The 23,448-nt window shown below is 42.1% G+C and overlaps 1 protein-coding gene across 1 annotated transcript in view; it reads left to right on the forward strand.

The window, feature by feature from the left end:
- Nucleotides 1-23,448, forward strand: part of SLC4A4 (solute carrier family 4 member 4) — a 195,135-nt gene that overhangs the window by 29,836 nt on the left and 141,851 nt on the right. The window contains exon 2 of the mRNA XM_070948389.1: nt 18,040-18,113. Coding sequence (XP_070804490.1) covers nt 18,041-18,113 — 73 coding nt within the window. The 5' untranslated portion in view covers nt 18,040. The remainder of the gene's footprint in view (nt 1-18,039; nt 18,114-23,448) is intronic.

Genomic DNA, 23,448 nt, shown 5'->3' on the forward strand with positions numbered 1-23,448 from the left:
TACTAAGACATCCTGTGTAACTCATCATGGCCACTGACAGTCGAAGCTATACTTCTACAGTTATCCAATGGCTTTCTTCTTTTCAACTCATAGGCATAAATGGGTGATCTCAATTAAGTTTGTTGTCCCCACGCTACACTGCCCAGGAGTGATCAGGAAACAGTTTATTATCTGCAGTTCAGTTTTGTTTTCTCAGATGTTGTCAAAAGAATACAGCAAGGTAACGGACTACAGCCACAGTATAAATAACATTATTGTACTTGTTAAATCACTTCGCAGTTCGCACTTGCTGTTTTTATTCTGAAGCATGAAAAAATATTCTTCCTGTTGAGGAAGATAGGAAGATGGCATAGATAGATAGATAGATAGATAGATAGATAGATAGACAGACAGACAGACAGACAGACAGACAGACAGACAGACAGACAGACAGGATGTAGATAGGTAGATAGATGATAGATAAGGTAGGTAGGGATAGATAGATGGGAGATAGAGAGTTAGATAGATAGATGATAGATAAGGTAGGTAGATAGGTAGGTAGGTATAGAAAGATAGACAGGAAGTAGGTAGGTATGTAGGTAGGTAGATGATAGATTAGGTAGGTAGGTAGGTAGGTAGGTAGGTAGGTATAGAAAGATAGACAGGAAGTAGGTAGGTAGGTAGGTAGATGATAGATTAGGTAGGTATAGATAGATTGACAGACAGACAGACAGATAGACAGACAGACAATTAGGAGAGATGTAAAATAGACTTTTGTATACACTAACTTTTTAAAACCTCTTGTAACTGTCAACCCCTTTGCACCAGCTGGCATTAAAGGTATTATAACAAGGCTTCTCCACCTCAACAATTTTACGATGTGTGGCCGCCAACTCCCTGAATTCTGAGAAGTCCATACATGTTTGCTGGGAAATGCTGGGAGTTTTTATTTTTATTTATTTATTTGCTTTCTATAGCTGCCCATCTCTGCAAACGACTCCTGGAGGCTCCCAGTTGAGTTGATATCTACATATCCTAAAGTTTGCCGAAGTTGAGAAATACTGTGCTATTATAACACGGCTGTGTGTGGTAGGATTGTTTCATATCCTACCCTTGATTTCCTTTAAACATGGGAAGGGAAGCTTAGAAAGCAGAGCTGTTTGAATGCAAGGGTCTCCCTACTTCCCTATTTCCCCCCAAAATAAGACATCCCCTGATTATAAGCCCAATCGGGCTTTTGAGCACATGGCAATAAGGCCAATTGCTTATTTCAGGGTTCAAAAAAATATAAGACAGGGTCTTATTTTCGGGGAAACACGGTAATTGTAAAGACCTATGCACGTGACTGTTATTGACTGTTCCTTGGCAGGAAACACATATGCCCATCTAGTTACAGGGGTAGTCCTCAAAATTACGATTGTAATGCAACCTGACCATCGTTGCGGTAACTAACGATGGTGATAAAACGATTCATCCATGTGACTGACCCTTATTTTTGCTGCGTTTGTTAAACAAAGGCTGTGGTGGTTACTCTGTGCTTGTTAAACTGTCTATGTTGGAACTTTAAATCCCAAGGTTCAGCCCTCAAGATTTCAAGTTGAAGAATTTGGGAGAGAACCTCTGTCTAAGACCACCGAGAACGTCGATTATCCAGTCATCAGGAAGTGTGGTGGTGGCATCCAAATAATTTAACAACCGGTTCTCTGACCTAATGACCGGCTGGGTGGGTGTGGGCGTGGCCAGGGGGGTATGACAGGCAGAACTCGGCCTCCTGCTCCCCCTGGGAGCAAAAAATGAGTTGCGGGGGGGGCGGCCCTCTGCGCTGCATTTTGGGCCTAGTAGGCCTCCCTGCAGCCTCCTGGGAGCAAAAACGGGCCGTAGGGTGACTTCTGCAAGGGTCGGGAAGGGGAGGGGTGGGGTGGGGCCAGCCAGCAATTTAACAACCGGTTCTGCCGAAGTGGTGCGAACCGGTTGAATCCCACCACTGAGGAAGTGATGGAAACTCTTAACTTACCACATCTGGAAGGCATGAAGCTAGGGGAAGCTGGGTGTGAATACCCCACTAAGGATCCTCATGCTGCCAAGTAAATAGTAAGAGGATATTGAGCATATGATCCGGCGTGAAAGAGCGCCATTGTAACCCCAGCGGGCCAAGGGAAACAGCTGTCTTGAAACAGTAGGTCGGTGCCTGCCTCCTTTCTCGTTTGTTATTGATAGCCTGGCTTGTCACCGTCGCTCCTCCTTTCCGCGTCTCCCACAATATGACACTGTATTTTGTTTTGGTTGGCCCTGTTTTCATTCATGCTGATTAAGTAAGAAGGTTGTAAGAACTGGTTTGGTGGAGCAGTTAAGGCGCTACGTTAGAAACCGGGAGATTTGGGAGTTCTAGTTCCGCCTTAAGCATGAGGGCAAGCTGAGTGAGTTTGGACCGATCACCAGGAGCCTGTGAGTTCTAGTCCCACCTTAGGCATGAAAGCCAGCTGATTGACTTTCGGCCAATCACCAGGAGACTGTGAGTTCTAGTCCTACCCCAGGCATGAAAGCTGATTGGGTGACTTTTGGCCAATCACTAGGAGATTGTGAGTTCTAGTCCCACCTTAGGCATGAAGCCGGCTGAGTGATCTTGGGCCAGTCACACACACACTTCCCTAGGAAGCAGACCAATGGCAAATGACTTCGGAAAAACCTTGTCAAGAAAACTGCAGTGACTTGTCCAAGCAAACTCTGAGAACTGGACATGATTGAATGGAAGGAAGAAAGAGGAGAATTGTATATGGGAAGAAAGTTGTGTATGGTTTAGCTTTTTCCAATGTTCTGTGCACTACTTTTGCAGTTTGGCAACTAGGCAGTTTAGAACAGGGGTCACAAAACCTTTCGGACTTCAGGGACCACTAAATTCCTAATTTTAAATCCCGCGGACCACTAATATGATCTACCTAATGGCCGGGTGGGCGTGGCTAGGTGGTCATGTGACTGGGTGGGTGTGGCCAACTCAATGTCACTCACTTCGAGGGGCGCCTCGCTAGCCTCTACTCACCCCTCCCCTGCCAGTCACTCCTCGCCTGCCCACCCGGGCTCCTTAGGGCCCCAACAGGAAGCAGTTGTTGGAGCTAAGCAGCCACCATGAGAAAGAGTTGGCAAAACAGCTGGCTCCGTTCAGATTGGATCTGGCCGAGAAGGAGGCTCCGCAGAAGCAACTCACTGAGGACTAGGAGCATAGGCTTTCCAAGCAGAGGGAAGACCTGCGGTAGTGCAAGGCCAGGTAACGGCATCTGGAGGCTCAGCGGGCTGAGATGGTCAGCCAGTTCCAGGCCATGATGCAGTCCCACTGGAACGAGGCCCTCCAGCTCTTCACCACCAGCAGCTCTTCCCTCCAGCCTTCACCCAAAGCCCCATACCAGGAGGCTGAAGCAGACCCCAAGTCGGAATTTCTGTCCCTCTCCGACCCACACAAAAGACCCCGAAGCGGGGAGACTCTGCAGCAACACAAACATTCATTGCACGTATCTGGTCCAGGGTCTGTAGTTTGAAGACTCCTGATCCCTGGTTTAGAATGTTGGAAATAAAATAAAATAAAAATATGGAGTTAGATTTCCCTGCTGGCCTCTGGATTGCTTCACGTCTTCAATTTCTGAGAGACAAATTTCACTTTCCCCGGGCAAAGAAGGATGTTTTGAAGTGAATATGTGGGCACCAGCATAGGTGAGCGGCAAGCAGGTGACCTAATAAATTCTAATAAACTTTTCAAAGAGAGGCAGCTGATGGCTATTGTTCTTGGAAGCGTAAAAGGGGGGGGGGAAATAAAGAATGGAAATTAATTAGTCGCATGTCTGAAGTACTTCATGCGTTTTTTTTTCGGTAATCCTTACGAAAACATTGGGTTGTATTTGCATGGCAGGCTTAACTGGATTATGGGTGGGAACAGTGTCATATGAATGGCATAACCCCGTCATCACTGGAGTTAAAAGGGATTACTTCTGGCTCAAAATAGTCATGAGTTATTTATGGCTAAACTAACCAGCTGTCATATAGGGGGTCACTCCTAGGCACTCACATAAGGGTTAATAAAGGGTTTAATTCTCTCTTCCAGATGCTGGCACGGAGACAACGTTTTAGAATAGCCTTTTTTTAAAAAAAATGGCAGGCCTGCTCTAGGATTTTCTTTCTCCTTTCATTATTTTATGTTTTCTGCTTTTTATGTATAGCCATACTGGGAAGGGAGCAGCCAGTAATGGAAAAGTGCCTCTAATTTTCTCTCTACTGGTACCAATTCGGACTGGATCACAATTGTTTTACTATTATAGGAAGTTAGCACCCACCCCTTTCCTAGAAAAATGAAATATTAAAAATGAAATAGTAAAAAGGCAGAATATTATATTTTCCCTAAAGGAGAAACATGTTTCTAAAAGACATAAACTCAGATCCTCAACTCCCTGCCCCACCCCGCAGCAGATATTTTGGTGCCAATCTATCTACAAGACAAAGGCTGGGCCAGCTTATCTACAAAACAAAAGACATGGCCCTCTGGACATGATAGGATTAGCCCTCACTCAAGATTCAAACAGGACAAAGCCATTAAGCCATAATAGGAATTGCCCAAAGGCCCTTCATTACATCATCACCCAGCAAGATTCAACCAGGCCTGGGACTCAACACAACCTACAAAGTTACCCCTGCATGGCCCCATGAGAGTCTGACAACCAATCAGAGTACATTTCTTACACAGGAACAGGAAGCTCCAAGGCGGGGCCCAAAGAAAGGGTATAAATCTCTCTCTCCCTCTCGCCCTCTGGTGCTCTTTTTTGCCCAGGACCTCAAACCTTGTCCTATCCAACATTAAACCATCTTTCCAAGCAGTCTCCATGTTTCCAGTGTCATTCTTCCAGGGTGGATAAAAATCAATGATTTTTTTAAAAAAATAAAAAAAAATCAGATTTTTTTTATTTAAATCAGCATTTTTGATTTAAATCGGATTTTTTTGATTTTTATCAAATTTATTTTAATAAAAAACTTTTGGGGTAAAAATCTATCGTAAGATAGTTTTCTATTTAAGATACATAAATAATTTAGTTTATTCAGCATGAAATGGAGCTTAGTTATGTAGCAGGAGGCTGTATATTCTGCAACACTGGGACTATCGGTGAGTCAACTGTGGGTCAAAGGAGTAGCAGAGATGACAGTTGCTCTTTAAAAATTATGATTTAAATCGAGTTGGTTTAAATCAAGCCTTTTTACTAGTGATTTAAATCATGATTTAAATTGTGATTTAAATCAACTCGATTTAAATCAAATCTACCCTGTATTTCTTCCCATTTGGAACTGAACCCAGATGGACATTTCTTTCAACACTATTTTCCCAAAAAGATAAAATTGAATGAAGTGGGGGGGGGGAAGGGGGGGAAGGAAAGACAAAGCCAGCCAGCCAGCCAGCCAAGTGCAAAATATAAGGAAATGGCATTTTGTAAAACTAAGCAACTGAAGGAAGGGGGAAAATATTTGCCTCTCCCTTCAAGGCAAATACACACAATTGCATTTTAGGTAACATGCAGCTTGGTCCTAAGGCCGTAATTCTTAAATTTCTTCATGCCAGCAATGATGCCAGCAGAGCTCAGTACAAAGATTTCCATTATGTAACCTGCCTCTTAAAGAGAAAAGCCGATAGGATCTCAGGAGAGGCACTGACTTTTATTCTTTATTCTTTTTCTTTTTTTTACCTCTTGAGAAGGATGTTGACAAATTGCGAAGACTTGCAGGAGTGTTTATAACAGGAAAGGAAGAAGGCTATGGAAATTGTCTTTATTAGGGAAAAAGAAAAAAGAAAAAAGGGAGAGATAGCCTTGGAATGTATATTTTCCATTAGCCTGTTTTGCTGCAGGGACTTATCTTGGATTTGCATCGGACACAGATGTTTGTGTTACAGGGGGGGTCCATTTAAGAAACTTCAAGCTGATATTTTACATTTCGGTTGGTTGCAAAGAAGCTCTCTAGTGAATGGGCCATGATCGGGTGGGTTCCACTTACCTTGTGCAGATCGTCAGTGATGACGTCAGGGCGGGTGGGCGGAGCCTCCCACCGCCATTACTACCGGTTCGCAAGAACCGGACCGAACCAGGAGCAACCCACCACTGGCCATGATGAAGCTTATCTAGATTTTAACATAATTTCACACCCTCTCTAGCTTCTTCCCCACTCCTAGCAATGTGGAAAGTGGCAGAAATATTTAATGTACTTACACCGGGTGCAAATGGATATTATGTTTTATACTCCCAGGTCCATAAAATAGATTGCCACACCGTCTTACTGAAAGCTGCCCTCATAATACAGGCATGCCTCGTTTTATGAGGCTTGGCTGGGTGCTTGAAATATTGCATTTTAAACACATTTTTTTTTACCTTAGCAAAGAGATTACAATTTGCTGAAGGATCAGATGACGATTAACGTTGTTTAGCAATAAACTACTTTTCATTCAGGTATGTAGATTGTTTTAAAAACATACTACCTACGATGGCGCAGTGGTTAGAGTGCAGTACTGCAGGCTACTTCTGCTGCCTGCTGGCTGCCTGCAATTTGGCAGTTCGAATCTCACCGGGCTGAAGGTTGACTCGGCCTTCCATCCTTCCGAGGTGGGTAAAATGAGGGCCCAGATTGTTGGGGGCAATAGGCTGACTCTGTAAATTGCTTAGAGAGGGCTGTAAAGCACTGTAAAGCAGTATATAAGTCTAAGTACTATTGCTATGTATTGCTATGTACACTTAACAGATAAATGTTGAGGACCCAGTTGTGGGGGCAATAAGCTGACTTTGTATAAATATACAAAAGGATGAAGGCTATTGCTGAGCACATTGTAAGCCGCCCTGAGTCTCCGGAGAAGGGCGGCATATAAATCAAATTTTTTAAAAAAATGTAGTCAGAGGTGGGCATCAAATTATGTAACAACCAGTTTGCCCAGCACCGAAAATGTGAGCTTCCGCAGCCTTCCATGCATGAGCGCAGCTTCAAAAACACGGCGATATAGGACGGGATCAGGAGTGAAATCCAGCAGGTTCAAACAGGTTCTGGAGAACTGGTAGCGGAAATTTTGAGTAGTTCGGAGAACCGGCAAATACCACCTCTGTCTGGCCCCAGAGTAGGGAGGGAATGGAGATTTTGCAATATCCTTCCCCCAGGAGTGGTGAGGGAATGGGGATTTTGCAGTATCCTTCCCCTGCCATGCCTGCCAAGCCACGCCCACCAAGCCACGTCCACCGAACTGGTAGTAAAGAAAATTGAATTTCACCACTGTATGGGATAGCACCAGGGCCGGTGAGCGGGTCGCAACTACAGGTTCGCCTGAACTGGTCCGAACTGGTAGCAGCCCACCTCTGAAAGTAGTGTATAAATATTTTTTTCTTTGCTTATATCTATATTATATTTCAAAACCTCCAGAGCCTTTCCACCACGAATCCTTAGCTAGCTATATTAATCCTTTCCTGTCATTAGCAGTAAGGATTCAGGTACTTCCTTGAAGGCATGATGGAAAGGATCTGCAGAATGAATGGATTACTGCGTGATAGAGCAGCGGCCCAAAACCTTTTGGGCACCAGGGACAGGTTCTATGGTTTTCCGCTGACCGGAGTGGGCCTGGTTTCACAAGCTGCCTAAATCCCAGGGATGGGGCTTCGCTTGTTTCCATGGCCCAGTTTCTGGCATGCCACGGCCCAGTGCCGGTCCATAGATGGGGAATTGGAGATTGCTGTGATAAAGGGCTGGGAGAACTTGCAGATAACTGCTGCTGCTATCTGATTCTCAATGGATAGGCTTATACAGGTAGTCTTCGACTTACAACCATTCATTTAGTGACAATTTGAAGTGACGACAGCAATGAAACAACCGACGACCGGTTTTCACACTTACAAATATTGTAGCATCCCCATGATCGTGTGATCAAAATTCAGGCACGTGGGAGTCGACATGTATTTACCATGGGTGCAGAAGTCCCGGCTCATGTGATCACCATTAGTGAGCTTCCTAGCCAGCTTTCCGACATGCCAAAACTAAGAGGGAAGCCAGATTCACTTAATGACCGCATGACTCACTTAAGAACCTCAGTGATTTGCTTAATAACCATGGCACAAAAAGTCAAAAAAATTGGGTATGACTCTATTGCTTAGCAATAGAAAAAATCTGGTCCCGCTTGTGTCGCAAATCAAGGATGACCTGAATACCTGAATAGGTTTTTGCCTGCAAGCTCTCGCTTTCTTTGGATTCATGTCAGCCTGGGCAGAACCGAAGAAGCTTCTTGGATGAGAAGCGAAAGGTCTTCAAGGAAAAAACAAGAGTCCAGTGGCCTTTCTCCTTAATTCCAAGTTGCTTCCCTCCTTGATTAGTTTCCATCCTTTGTTTCTTGTCCTGCCTTCTGAAAATAGTTTGACCCCCCCTCTTCTTTGGGGCAACCCCTCAAATATTGAAACACTGCTATCATGCCCCCCCTAGTCCCTCTTCATTAAACTACACATACCTAATTCCAGCAACCATTCTTCATACATTTTTGCCTCCAGTCCCTTAATCATCTTAATTGCTCTTCTCTGGACTCTTTCTAGAGACTCAACATATTTTTTTTTGATATGTGACCAAAATTAATATGCTTTATTATATGAATAAATACATTTAAGACATTTATTCATGCATCTGCCTCTGAACTCTTCCATGCTCCTGGGTGTTTCCACGATCCCAACTCCACACAGATGATGGTCCTTTGACAAAGGATTGGGTTTCTGCCTCTGGTCCATTAACAAAGGGTGTGGGGGCAGGAAGGTGGGAGCTGCTTTGTCTTTAAAACATGCTTCTCCATTTCTCAACATAACAGTCTGCCTTTTTAATATTTCCCAAAATATTTCATTCTTCTAGGAAAAGGGTGGGTGCTAACTTCCTACACCTGGTCAGTCCCTCGAAACGTTTTCTGCAAGGACCGACGGCCCCCATTCTCTCCCCCCCCACACTTCCTACAAATCTGACCTCTTCTACCTTGTGGTCCAGTGACCTGTGCATGCTATCTTGCCCTTTTACACCGTTTTGCAGCCCCTGGTGTATGTACGGCTGGAAGGGAGATCCTATTTCACAACAGGGAGGGGCCCGTCAGAATGAAGGCTAACATTTTCTCCATGTCTTGACGTAAAGGCTTGCAGCTATTAATGGAGCTGCTCGTTTTTTTCGCCCCTTCCCTTCCTTCTCTCACTGGTTGCTGAAGGAATAGCATTTCAATGGAGCCCTTTCATTGGTTATGTTTAACTCTAACCCTTATAGGATTTTTTAGCTGGTTGACATTTTTTTCAGGAAGTTTTGGGTGGAGATTTGTTTAAGTCTCTTCCCCCCCTGCAGGTTCTGAAAGCAACTTTAACAATTATAGCAATAATAAGGGTTTTTTTTTTTTGTTTTGTTTTTGGTAGCAATGAGCTGCAACGCCGGTCCATAAATTCTGACGGCTGTGGCAAAGCTCTGAACTTGGATTGTGACACAGAAGAGCAATAAAACTTTTGTGTGTTCCAGGCTATTGCTCAGGGACACACATACGCACACGCGGGGCTTCCGTGTGATTTTTTAAAAAGTGAGAGCAAAGACGGAAGTAATGGTCTTAAGAGAGGAAATTACATAGCTGGAGTAAGGAGCATAAGTCATTTGTTCTCAGAAAGTGCAACTTTTGCAAGCTTTAGGCTAGAAACAGCATGTTTTGAGAAGATCCTGAGAGAGAGAGCAAACCTTGTTCATATCAGAATACTTTGCATTCACTAAACCGGTAAGAAATTGGCACGGATTTTTGGCGAGCGACAGAAGTCTTCCTGAAACAAAACGATAATGAAATAATTTTTGAAGGTGAGATTTGGCTTCTGAATATTTCATGTGGCTGTGTTTAGTGCTGAACGGAATCTGTTTCAAATCTTGTTTCTGCATTTTTATAATTTTTTTTTCCCTGAGCCGGTCTTAGCGTTGGGCCAAGTGTGTTGAATTCTGCTGTTTGGCAGTCTGAATATCCTGCTACAGTTTCATGAATAGTGTGATTGTATTACCTTGCCAGATACAGTACACAGCATTTTATACTGTACAATCTGTTCTACTGCCTCTAAAATTAGGACTGTCAAACGCGGCAATCTCTTTACATTTGTAAAAGACTTTACAAATAAAATAAATAGGATAAAATAAAAGATTGTAAAACGTTTGTAAAAGACCATCTGTCTGAGGTGGTGTAGGGTTTCCTGCCTAAGCAGGGGGTTGGACTAGAAGACCTCCAAGGTCCCTTCCAACTCTGATTATATTATATTATATTATATTATATTATATTATATTATATTATATTATATTATATTATATTATATTATATTATATTATATTATATTATATTTATTATATTATATTATATTATATTATATTATATTATATTATATTATATTATATTATATTATATTATATTATATTATATTATATTATATTATATTATATTATCCTATCCTATCCTATCCTATCCTATCCTATCCTATCCTATCCTATCCTATCCTATCCTATCCTACCTTGCCCTACCCTACCCTACCCTACCCTACCCTACCCTACCCTACCCTACCCTACCCTACCCTACCTTTGAAAGGTTGTTGTTAGTTATTTTTTTTGATTGCCCAGCCCCACAATTTCTGAACTGTGGTTGGTGACATAGCATCATTTTGTTCTTGTTTCTTGGACCATTCATCGGCTGTTACCTGTCACTGTAGAACAGGGATTTCCAAACTTGGTGACTTTAAGACTTGTGGACCTCAACTCCCAGAATTCCCTAGCCAGCCATGCTGTTTGGGGGAATTCTGGGAGTTGAAGTCCACAAGTCTTAAAAAGTGGCCAAGTTTGGAAACCCCTGCTTGTAGAAGATAGATGTTACACTTAACAAGCTAATGCGAATTACTATATTACGGTTTGTTACATAGTCAGCCAGATGTGTAGACTGGGATTTGGCATTTTGGTCCCCCAGTCAAGTCCCTTCTCAAGGACTTGGGGTAGACAGATGTAGATGTTTGATGGCGTTAAAGGTATTGTTACAGGATGTAAGCTGTTCTGAGCAAAGCTGCCTTTTGCAATTGACTGATGGTGAATTGGTCAACGCCAGCGGTGTTCAAGTGAAGTCCATGGTAGTTGGTGCTACCTTTGCTTTTTTTTGATCACAAAGTTCTATTTCTATTTGCAGGTCTTTGTATTTTGTTATCTTCTCCAGTTCTCTCTCTTGTATTTTGCTGTTTTCATGTACTGGTACATCTATTATTATTATTATTATTTTCAAAAGTGGAATGCCTTACATGTTTTGATCAAAGTAGATAGCAAGAGGTCACTCAGAGTTCAGTTGGCTCACAATAAGTTTTGATTTGCAACCAACATTATCTTTGGATTAGTTTTTACAAACAATAATAAATAAATACTGAGGTTTAATATCTTAAACACAAGCGGCATAACTATTGCAGCTCTTGCAAGACCGCCAGTGCCGAAAGTCATTGTAAAAAAGGGAAGTAGTAAATTTGAAAGATCACATTGTGTTCTATTGTAATTTTACTGACATTTGTAATGAGCTATTAACACCTTTTAGTTCTATTGTAAGTTTTACTAAGAGATTCTTAATGGGTTATTAACACCTCTTAGTCCATTTCCAGGCTGAATAGAACAGTTCTACCTACAACTTATTTTAGCAGACAAAAGATCTCAAGATAGCTTGTGCTTAGAGACTTATGTATGGGAGTGGAAAAAGTGGATAGATTATGTACAGAATAAATATCAAACTAGGAAATATCAGATAGCTTTTAGCTGAAAGTATTATATAGAGTATTATAAAGTATTATATAGAGTATTATATAGAGATAGAATATTTGAATTTTGTGAAGATGTGAAAAATATACAGGGGGTGGAGGGGTTCAAGTTTTATAAAAAGGGGATTTTGATTTGGATTATATTTTGTGGAAGGCCGGGGGGGGGGAGGGGTGGGCTGGGGGGGCTAGGGAGGGTTAGGGAGGTCAGGGAGGGTTGGGGGCGGGAAACTGGGGAGAAAATGTAATTGTAAAACTTTTTCAATTAAAAAAAAAAAAGATAGCTTGTGCTTTTCCAAGATTTTTATTTGCAGCTTGTAGAATTTTTTCCCCTGTTGACAACAAAATAAAATGAGCATGATAAGAGGAGTTTTTATTATGTGTGCTAGACTGTATTTTATATTGTATCTTTTTTTTAATGCAGTCTGGGGCTATGACCCGTAAATAAAGTAAAATAGAAGTAGATAATTCGTGAAAACAAAGTGGCATTGCTTTAACTAAAGTGAAATAAAATGAAAATGCAAACTAAGGAAATAACTGGATGATTCCCACTGGATTCAATTAACAGTAAAGGAACCAGCTAAATAAGATGTATGAGGGACGCAGTGGCCCAGTGGCTAAGACACTGAGCTTGTCGATCGAAAGGTCGGCAGTTCAGCGGTTCGAATCCCTAGTGCCGCGTAATGGGGTGAGCTCCCGTTACTTGTCCCAGCTTCTGCCAACCTAGCCGTTCGAAAGCACGTAGAAAAATAGGGACCACCTTTGGTGGGAAGGTAACAGCGTTCCGTGCGCCTTTGGCATTGAGTCATGCCGGCCACATGATCATGGAGACGTCTTTGGACAGCGCTGGCTCTTCGGCTTTGAAACTAAGATGAGCACTGCCCCCTAGAGTCAGGAACGACTAGCACAGAAGTCCTCAAACTTGGCAGCTTTAAGACTTGTGGACTTCAACTCCCAGAATTCTCCAGCCAGCATAACTGGCTGGAGAATTCTGGGACTTGAAATCCACAAGTCTTAAAGCTGCCAAGTTTGAAGACCTCTGACTGGCACATATGTACGAGGGGAACCTTTACCTTTACTTTAAATAAGTGGTCCCCAAAACTCCTCGGCTTACTGACTCCTTAATGAGGTTTCAGAGTGTCCATTGCCCCCCCCCCCAAATTTTATTATATGAAAATAATTTAATAAATAGTATTGGCAGTAGTAATATCAACAAAAACAATGATTAGTCCCATTGAGGTTGGGGGTTGATATTGGTCATTTGTAAAATCCTGATTTTACAAATCTTGATTTTTAGGTCCCCGTCTCTGCATAAATATACTTTGCATTTTATCTTTTTCATAATGGCGTCATTCTATTGATCATGGATTGCCATTCCTATAATAAAGCGTTTGAACTGGAATATATTTATGTCCTTATTCAGAATTTGAGAAAAAGAGACTTCATTGATAAAAATGGACACGTTGAACAGAGAATTTGGTCAGATCCCAGGATGAGCTATTAATACAAAATTGTCAATAGAGATTTTATTATTTATTGATTTCATTTTTATCGCACCTTTATTGTTGTTTATAAATAACTCACGGTGATGAAAATGCCTAATAATCCTTCCTCCACAGCAACAACACTTTGAGGTGGGGTGGGCTGAGAGAGAGGGATTGGCCCAAAGTCACTCTGGCTACTTTGCACATGTCTAAGGCAGGACTAGAATTCACCGTCTCCTGGTAATTGGCCCAAAGTCACCAAAATGGCTTTCATGCCTAAGGCAGGACTAGAACTCACCATCTCCTGCTGATTGGCCCAAAGTCACTCAGCCAACTTTCATGCCTAAGGTGGGACTAGAACTCTCCATCTCTTGGTGATTGGCTCAAAGTCACCTAGTTGCCTTTCTTGCCTAAATTGGGACTAGAACTCACAATCCTCTGTTTCTTTGTTTTAACCACTAGATTAAACTGGCTTTTGGGACAGATTGGCTATTGCATAAAAACTGGACATGGTTTTCCAGAGCATTTAACATTGTAATGGAGAAGGATGGCTGGATAGATAGATAGATAGATATGATAGAGAGATAGATGATAGAAAGATAGATGATATAGAGATAGATAGATAGATAGATAGATAGATAGATGGATAGATGATAGAGATAAATGATAGATAGATATATAGATACATAGATAGATGATGGATGGATGGATGGATGGATGGATGGACGGACGGACAGACAGATCGGACGGATGAGATGGGATGGGATGGATGAATGGGTGGGTGGATGGATAGATAGATATGATAGAGAGATGATACAGATAGATGACAGATAGATGATAGAGATAGAGATAGATAGATAGATAGATAGATAGATAGATAGATAGGGATGATAGATAGAGATGGATGGATGGATGGATAGATAGATAGATAGAGAGATAAAGTGATGATACAGATAGAGATGATAGATAGATAGATGATAGAGATAGAAAGACAGACAGACAACCTTCATTTCCCATGAACTGAATGATGTTTGTGAAGTTGGGCACTTCCCAAAAATTATCCGAAGAGCAGGTATTGGAAGGTGCACTCAGGATGGGGTACCTTTAAACCTTGGCTTATATGGAGATGGGTTTGGAGGCTTCTAGTTTCCACTTTTTATTTCAATTCATGGATTAAAATTCACCTGCTATTCCAAACAGACAGGTCTATTAAATGCCAGTGGTGCTTTGGATCATCACTCGTCAGCATTTTTAGATTGAATCCATTGTTGACTGAAAATTTAGGACTTATCATTGTTTTAATGATCACTTTTTTGCATGGGAGGTTGGCTATAAGTAATAACTACAAAAACATTGATAGTGTTCTTTAAGATAACAGCTTAATAATTGCCCGTTAATATTTTGCAGGGATTTTCCCCAATCAGACATGTCTGCATCAGGGGTGAAATTCAGCAGGTTCTGACAGGTTCTGGAGAACCGGTAGTGGAAATTTTCAGTAGTTTGGAGAACCGGCAAATACCAGCTCTGGCTGGCCCCCGAGTGGCGTGGGAATGGGGATTTTGCAGTATCCTTCCCCTGGAGTGGGGTGGGAATGGAGATTTTGCAGTATCCTTCCCCTGCCATGCCCACCAAGCCACGCCCACAGAACCGGTAATAAAAAAAAATGAATTTCCCCACTGGATATGTCGGTGTTCTAAGAGACGAATCTCTTTCCTTGCAAGATCCAACTGATTTATGTTTTAAACTTTTAAAAAGTGAGAGCTTTCCCATTAGAAAGCTTTCAACATCACTACAGTTTCAAAAGCTGCACACAGATACACACTCGCATATGTAACTGTGTGTTAAAATCTAATTCTGCTGATACTTCCTCATTAAAGACATTTTTTATGAATGATCTTGGGGGAGAAAGAGATTGTTTTTCTTCCATTATCACATATCGGTGCGGGGAGAAGGAAATGACCGATGATGAATAATTTTCCGGTAAAACTTACCACAATGCTGATTTGTGTTAGCAGTGCACTTGATTCGTGTATCCGTGTTTCCCCGAAAATAAGTACCATGTTTCCCCGAAAATAAGACCCTGCCTTATATTTTTTTGAACCTTGAAATAAGCGCTTGGCCTTATTGCCATGTGCTCAAAAGCCCAATTGGGCTTATTATCAGGGGATGTCTTATTTTGGGGGAAAATAAAAGTTAAATAAGAAAAAGAAAAAGAAAGAAAAAAAATCAAGGCTGCGATGAATTTTTTGGCCGAAAGATGGCAGCACTCCCATCTATTTAGCTACAGAAATTGTTCTGTTTTTGTAAGGCTTTTATTTTTTGGGGGGAACAATTTGCTTTTAAACTCTGTTGGGGTTGTTTCACACCAATCAAAGAAAAATATTAGTTTTCCTCAGTGATCGCGGGAGTCTTAATTAAGTACAAATGGTTGTTCTCATATTCTGCAGAACCCACATTTTAGCTGGTCAGAATTTCGATGCCTTTAGAACAGTGTTTCTCAACTTTGGAAGCTTGAAGATGGGTGGACTTCAACTCCCAGAATCCCCCAGCCAGCAGCGCTGGCTGGGGGATTCTGGGAGTTGAAGTCCACCCATCTTCAAGCTTCCAAGGTTGAGAAACACTGCTTTAGAATGAATTTGACCGGATTTGGGGATTTGGGGAGAGGGTCCTTCCATCAGAAGGAGAGGTCACAAAGATAAGAACAAGCATTACAGGTAGTCCTCTACTTACAGCAGTTCATCGAGCGACTGTTCAAAGTTATAACGGCGTTGAAAAACGGAACTTACGACCATTTTTCATACTTACGGCTTCTTGCAGCATCACGTGATCAAAATTCAGACGCTGGCCAACCGACTCATGCTTATGATGGTTTCAGTGTCCCTCGGCAAGCAAAATCAAGGGGGAGGGCAGACTCACTTATCAACCGTGTCACTAACAACAGCAGTGATTCACTTAACAACGGGGGCAAGAAAGATCATAAAATGAGGCAAAACTCACTTAACAACGGTCTCGCTCAACAACGGGAATGCTGAGGTCAATTGTGGTGGTAAGGGTGGAGGACAACCTGTATAAAACTGTCCACTGAGAATCAGATAACAGCCAAGTTAACAGTAAACCATTCATTCTAAGATCTCCATGGACTTTTCTCGTCAGAAGGTCGCAAAACATGATCCCATGACTTGGGGACATTTCAACCATCATACGTACGAGTCAGGAGTGGTGCGGTGGCCTAGAGGTGGAGCTCTCCCCTCACAATCAGGAGGCTGTGAGTTCGATCTTAGGTAGAGGCAGATATTTCTCTCTCTCTGGGCAGAATGACGATATATCTGCTGAACAAAACTCCGCACTGGCGACAGGAAAGGCATCCAGCCAGTAAAACACTCTGCTAGCTCCATTCAGTTGCCCAGACTCCACCCCGCAGGGGATTATGGGGCCTTTAAAAGAGGATGATACACATGAGTCAGTTGCCAAGTGTCCGAATTTTGATCACATGACCACAGGGGGGCTGCAACAATCATAAGTGTGGAAAAGAAGTCACTTCTTTCAGTGCCGAACTTTGTAACTTTAGACTTCCACTAAGTGAACTGCTGTAAGTCAAGAACTGCCTACATCTCAGCCTTACTTTCCTATTTATTATTGAGCGTTGAAAAGAAGCGATGAAACACGTATACTTGAGAGGTACAGAAGAGGAAAGGGGAGAAGAAAGAAGAGGCAAGAAGGACTGTATAATAAAATATTCATATAGGCTACAGCTCTGGCACGTTGGTGTGTGGCTAATCCTCAAATGTCAGATTTGTTTAAGGGCGACATGTGATACACGGTGTCCTTTTGCCACAAAAGTGTGCTTTGCTGGTGTTAAGAGCCTGGTTAAGGCACCTGGGCTGCATTCAGACTTTGCACCAGTGGTGAAATCCATTTTTTTTAAAACTACCGGGTCTGTGGGCGTGGCCTGGTGGGCGTGGTATAGCTTGGTGGGTGTGTCAGGGGAAGGATACTGCAAAATCTCCATTCCCACCCAACTCCAGGGGAAGGATACTGCAAAATCCCCATTCCCTCCCCACTCCAGGGGAAGGATATTGCAAAATCCCCATTCCCTCCCCACTCCTGGGGGAAGGATATTGCAAAATCTCCATTCCCACCCCACTCTGAGGTCAGCCAGAGGTGGTATTTGCCGGTTCTCCGAACTACTCAAAATTTCCCCTACCAGTTCTCCGAACTGCTCAAAATTTCTGCTACTAGTTCTGCAGAACCTGTCAGAACCTGCTGGATTTCACCCCTGCCTTGCACGAGACCTCTCGTCTTTGACTCATGGTCTTTAGCAGATCTTCTTGTAGTCTTCTCCTCTGCAGGGAGTCCTTGATGCAAACATCACTCCTGGCTTTCCCTGCGTCTACCTTTCTTGTCTTTTTTTTATTTTAATTGGAGGAAAGAAAGAGAAACCCTATTCAGCTTTGATTCTTTCTCCCTGCGCTCTCCCCCCCCCCTCTCTCTCTCCCCCACCCACCCACCCACCCATCAGTTTTGCAACCTGCTCAGAAGGTTTCAGAGCTTGAGCTCGTAGTGGTGAGCTGGTGGCCCGGGAGAGCATCACTGGAAAAAAAATAAAAAGTCAGAACGAAGGTGTGGCATGTCTGAAGGAAATGAGATTCTGCTCTCTCGTAACATGAGCAACAGCTGCGAGTTAATCTTCGGAGGAGTTGGGCCGGTTCAGGCAGCTGCCTCCAAGAGAAGTCTCCACACTACTCATTCTTTGTCTTCTGCCATTGCAGGATGGAGGATGAAGCTGTGCTGGACAGAGGGGCTTCTTTCCTTAAGCACGTCTGCGACGATGAGGAAGTAGAAGGTAAGGGGTCTGTCTTCTCTTTGAGTATTGAGGTAGCTGTTTCTTTTTCCAAAAAGGCCTTTTTAGGCTCAGGAGTGGGTCTATGAGACATCCTACAAGTGGGGTTTGCATAAACATTAGTCTGTAGAAGCTACGGATGATCGACGTAGAGCCTTCACAATTTTTCTTCATAAAAAGCTTGGTTTGGAAACATTAGTAAGATTTTATCTACAGACCCCTCATATCCTGGACATAAATAATTTCAACTTCTAACTGCACACCAGGACAACTAGACACAAGGACAGTTTTTCCCCTGAATGCCATCACTCTGCTTAACAACTAATTCCCACAACACTGTCAAATAATTTACTAAGACTGTATTACTATTCTTCTTCTCTTCCTTACTATTATCTATCTCTTCCCACTTATGACTATAACCATGTCGCTTGTATCTTTCAATTCTATTGTTTTTATTTCTCTCCTAGTGTGATTTGATAGCTCATTAGTAACCTTGATTATCACTAAGTGCTGTATCTTTTTATTCTTGATGAATGTATTTTATCCTCCTTATGCACACTGAGAGCATATGCACCTAAGACAGATTCCTTGTGTGTCCAATCACACTTGGCCAATAAAGAATTCTATTCTGTTCTGTTCTGTTCTGTTCTGTTCTGTTCTGTTCTGTTCGATTCTGATTCTGATTCTGATTCTGATTCTATCCTATCCTATCCTATCCTATCCTATCCTATCCTATCCTATCCTATCCTACACTCGACACTCTACTCCTATTCTATTCTATTCTATTCTATTCTATTCTATTCTATTCTATTCTATGCTATGCTATTCTATGCTATGCTATGCTATGCTATGCTATGCTATGCTATGCTATGCTATGCTATGCTATGCTATGCTATGCTATGCTATGCTATGCTATTTGTTAATAGCAACAAAAAAAAAGGGTTAGGGGATGACATGATAGCAATTTTCCAGTATCTGAGGGGCTGCCACAGAGAACAGAGGATCAACCTATTCTCCAAAGCACTTGTGAGGGCAGGACAAGAAGTAACAGGTAGAAGAGCATTAAAGAGAGATCCAACTTAGAACTAAGGAGAAATTTCCTGACAGTGTGAGAACGATCAGTGGAATAGCTTGCTGAAGTTGGTGGTGCTCCATCACTGGAGGTTTTTAAGAAGAGATTGGACACCATTTGACTGGAGTAGTGTAAGACTCCAGCCTTGAGCCGCTGGGTTGGGCTAGAAGACGTCCAAAGTCCCTTGCAACCATGTTATATTATGTTCTGTGTTTAGATGCATTCTGGTGCTGTTCTTTCTGAGTGTTTCTTGGGGTGGTATTTGTTTTCCTTGCTCAGCAGGTAGAGCTTTAGGATACAAAAACACATATTTACTGAACTACATATGACGTTGGAAAAACGTGGCCATTTGAAGTCCCTCAACATGACAGGGCTGGCTCTGGTGTAGGAATAAAATAGAATAACAGAGTTGGAAGGGGCCTTGGAGGTCTTCTAGTCCAACCCCCTGCTTAGGCAGGAAACCCTACACCACTTCAGAGAAATGGTTATTCAACCTCTTCTTAAAAACTTCCAGTGTTGTAGCATTCACAACTTCTGGAGGCAAGTTATTCCACTGATGAATTGTTCTGTCAGGAAATTTCTCCTTAGTTCTAGATTGCTTCTCTCCTTGATTAGTTTCCATCCATTGCTTCTTGTCCTGCCTCAGGTGCTTTGGAGAATAGCTTGACTCCCTCTTTTTTGGGGCAGCCCCTGAGATATGGGAACACTGTTATCATGTCTCCCCCAATCCTTCTTTTCATTAAACTAGACATACCCAGTTCCAGCAATTGTTCTTCGTATGTTTTAGCCTCCAGTCCCCTAATCATCTTTGTTGCTCTTCTCTGCACTCTTTCTAGCCTTATAAAACTTAAGAAAATCATCTGGCATTAAACATGTCGATTCTTTAGGGCACTATTTCTGCAGCTTGGCAACTTTTAGATGTGTGGACTTCAACTCCCAGAATTCTCCAGCCTGGCTTAATGTTGAAGAAACATTGGTTGAAGGTGTTTAGGTTAAGGTTGAAGAAACACTGTACTAGGCCGGATGTTACAATTCCCTTAAACCCCAGTTGATATAGCCATGGATTTGTAGTTCAAAGCACTTGTGAAACCCCTTAGTTTGACTCCTAGTAGTTTACACTATTATACTATTCTTTGTGGCAACCCCAGAGATATGGGAACACTGCTATCATGTCACCCCTAGTCCTGATAGATATGCTATCATATCTCCCCTAGGAGATAAAGGTTGAAGTTGGGAATTTTGTCTCTGAAGGAACCTCTTTCTGATTCTTTCAAATCATCTTCTTTTTACGGCTTTTCTGCCTGGCCCACACCTCTGTCTCACCAACACAGTTCATTTTACAGAAGGAAAGTTGCTGGATTTGTTATATTTGTTGGACAGTTTGGGCTGAGAATGAAGTTTGTTTATTACAGTGGAATAAAAATCAATTCCGTGCTGATGTTCGGAGACTCCAAAATTTTCCAGCCCAAACAAGGTGAATTATTATAAATTGACAGAACACAAGAGCCACTGGAGAGGTGTTGTTGCTCCATGGAGACAAAACTTACTGCATTTCATATTTCTGCAATTATATTTGAATTCCAAGTCTTCTTCCTTTCAAAGCTTGTAGGTATGTAGGCTTAATCCGTTTCATCATGGCAGCGGTTACCTCTTTGAGAGGTAAGCAAAGCTAGAAGGGGTAACATGTAAGATACTGTAGAGATTCTCAGTCCTCCAGGTCATGGTTGTCCCAAAGGTGCTTTTTCAGGAGGCAACTGGATTTCCTTGTTTTTTTCTTTTGGAGATGTTTCGCTTCTCATCCAAGAAGCTTCCTTCAGCTCTGACTGGATGGTGGGGAATGGGAGGATTTATATTTACAGTTGGTCATTTGCATCCTTTTTAGAGAGTTATTGAGGCCACTTGGAGGTTTATCTGTGTCCTCAGGGTCACCTGAGTGGTGCAAATGGTTCCTGTAGTCTACAATTTTTAACTCTGGAAACCCATTCCTACTTCCACACCATTCAAAAGTCTGTAGAGATTCTCAGTCATCCAGGTCATGGTTCTTTTTCAGGAGGCAACTGGACTCTCTTGTTTTTTTCTTTTGAAGATGTTTCGCTTCTTATCCAAGAAGCTTCAGCTCTGACAGGAGCACCACTCTGGTGACCCTGAGGACACAGATAAACCTCCAAGTGGCCTCAACGACTCTCTAAAAAGGATGCAAATGACCAGCTGTCTGCAAGGAATATAAATCCTTCCATTCCCCACTATCCTGTCAGAAGCTGAAGAAGCTTCTTGGATGAGAAGCGAAATGCCTTCAAAGAAAAAGAAAAACCTCAAGAAAGTCCAGTTGCCTCCTGAAAAACCACCTCTGGGACATCTAGGATAGCAAAATTGGATGCTGAGACTTCTGGGAGTTGAAGTCCACATATCTGGAAGTTGCCAAGGTTGAGAAATATTACTCTAAGCAAAACAGAAATGGGATATGTGTAGTCTAGCAGATATTGCTGGAATCCAGCACTGGGCAGCCGTCAACAGCTTGATGGATGGCCTGTATTGATAGATTTGATAGTCTGCTTCTAGTGAATCACACTTTCCCCAGTATTGGTTTATGAGGAGTGTATATTAACACTTCCGTGTTACTCAACTCTCAGTGCCTTACGGCAGCATACATTGAAAAATCCAGACAATTAAAAGGAGCTTAATAATAATTCAATGTTTTGATGACACTGGCTAACATAGCTAGTTACCAATACAAAAAAGAGGGCTGTGAAAATATTTACAGACCCCTCGCATCCTGGACACAAACTGTTTCAACTCCTACCCTCAAAACGATGCTATAGAGCACTGCACACCAGAACAACTAGACACAAGAACATTTTTTTCCCCGAACGCCATCACTCTGCTAAACAAACAATTCCCTCAACACTGTCAAACTATTCACTAAGTCTGCACTACTATTAATCTTCTCATCGTTCCCATCACCCATCTCCTCCCACTTATGACTGCATGACTGTAACTTTATTGCTTGTATCTTTACGATTTATATTGATTGTTTCCTAGTGTGATTCAATTGCTTATTTGTAACCTATGTTGCACTTTATGATTCTTGACGAATGTATCTTTTCTTTTTATGTACACTGAGAGCATATGCACCAAAGACAAATTCCTTGTGTGTCCAATCACACTTGGCCAATAAAGAATTCTATCTATCAATCTTCTATCTTCTCCCATCTTCTGACCATCAAGTGTTTACTTTCATTGTGGAAATTCATTATAGTTCATTAAGCCATTGCCTTATTAGTTTTCATTCTTCAGAACTCATAATCACTCTGATAAGGGAATAAAACATCCAGACAAATACTTAAGGTCATTTTGCCCTGCACAAGAGCGTTGAGAAGGAATAGTTTTCCTTTTATGTGCTTCCTGGCACATTCCTTTCTTGATAGGTAAAAATGATGCTACATTCCTAACATGGTGGAGTTTTGGATGAGTAGCACCAGATAACTCAATTTGGCAAAGAACAGGAAAAGATTCAAAGGCCCTACCTTTATCCTTTTTTTGATAAGGTTTTGGGCATTTTTGTAATATTGACTTCATAGAGAATGAAGGGCTCCAGATTTCACAAACTGGTGTGCTGGAATTTGAGAAGGAAACCAGAAAGGTTCACGTTTTTTATTTTAAAATCCCTGTAACTAGAAGAAACACGGTGGCTCAGTAGCTAAGACGCTGAGCTTGTCAATTGAAAGGTCGGCAGTTCAGCGGTTCGAATCCCTAGTGCCACGTAACGGGGGTGAGCTCCCGTGACTTGTCCCAGCTTCTGCCAACCTAGCAGTTTGAAAGCAGATAAGAAAATGCAAGTAGAAAAATAGGGACCACCTTTGGTGGGAAGGTAACAGTGTTCCGTGCACCTTTGGCATTGAGTCATGCCGGCCACATGACCACGGAGATGTTTTCGGACAGTGCTGGCTCTTTGGCTTTGAAACGGAGATGAGCATGGCCTCCTAGAGTCAGGAACAACTAGCACATATGTGCGAGGGGAACCTTTACTTTTACCAACAAGAAGGATGGATGCTGAACAGCTGCTGAGATTGATGTGAAGGGTTAATTAGAACGCTTTACAGAATGCCAAATAGATTACGGTGACTTCCAGTAATGAGGCGCTAAATGAACCACAAATCACTTGTAATTTTTAATGCATGGTGCATTCATCAGATCCAAAGCTTTGAGGATCTTATCGTTATTCTTTTTTTTCTCTCAGGAACTGCATTCTTTCCAGGTGGTGTTGAA

This window comes from Pituophis catenifer, unplaced genomic scaffold, assembly GCF_029215685.1.
Source record: "Pituophis catenifer annectens isolate HBS135680 unplaced genomic scaffold, rPitCat1.0.hap2 SCAF_8, whole genome shotgun sequence".
NCBI classification, from domain to species: domain Eukaryota; kingdom Metazoa; phylum Chordata; class Lepidosauria; order Squamata; family Colubridae; genus Pituophis; species Pituophis catenifer.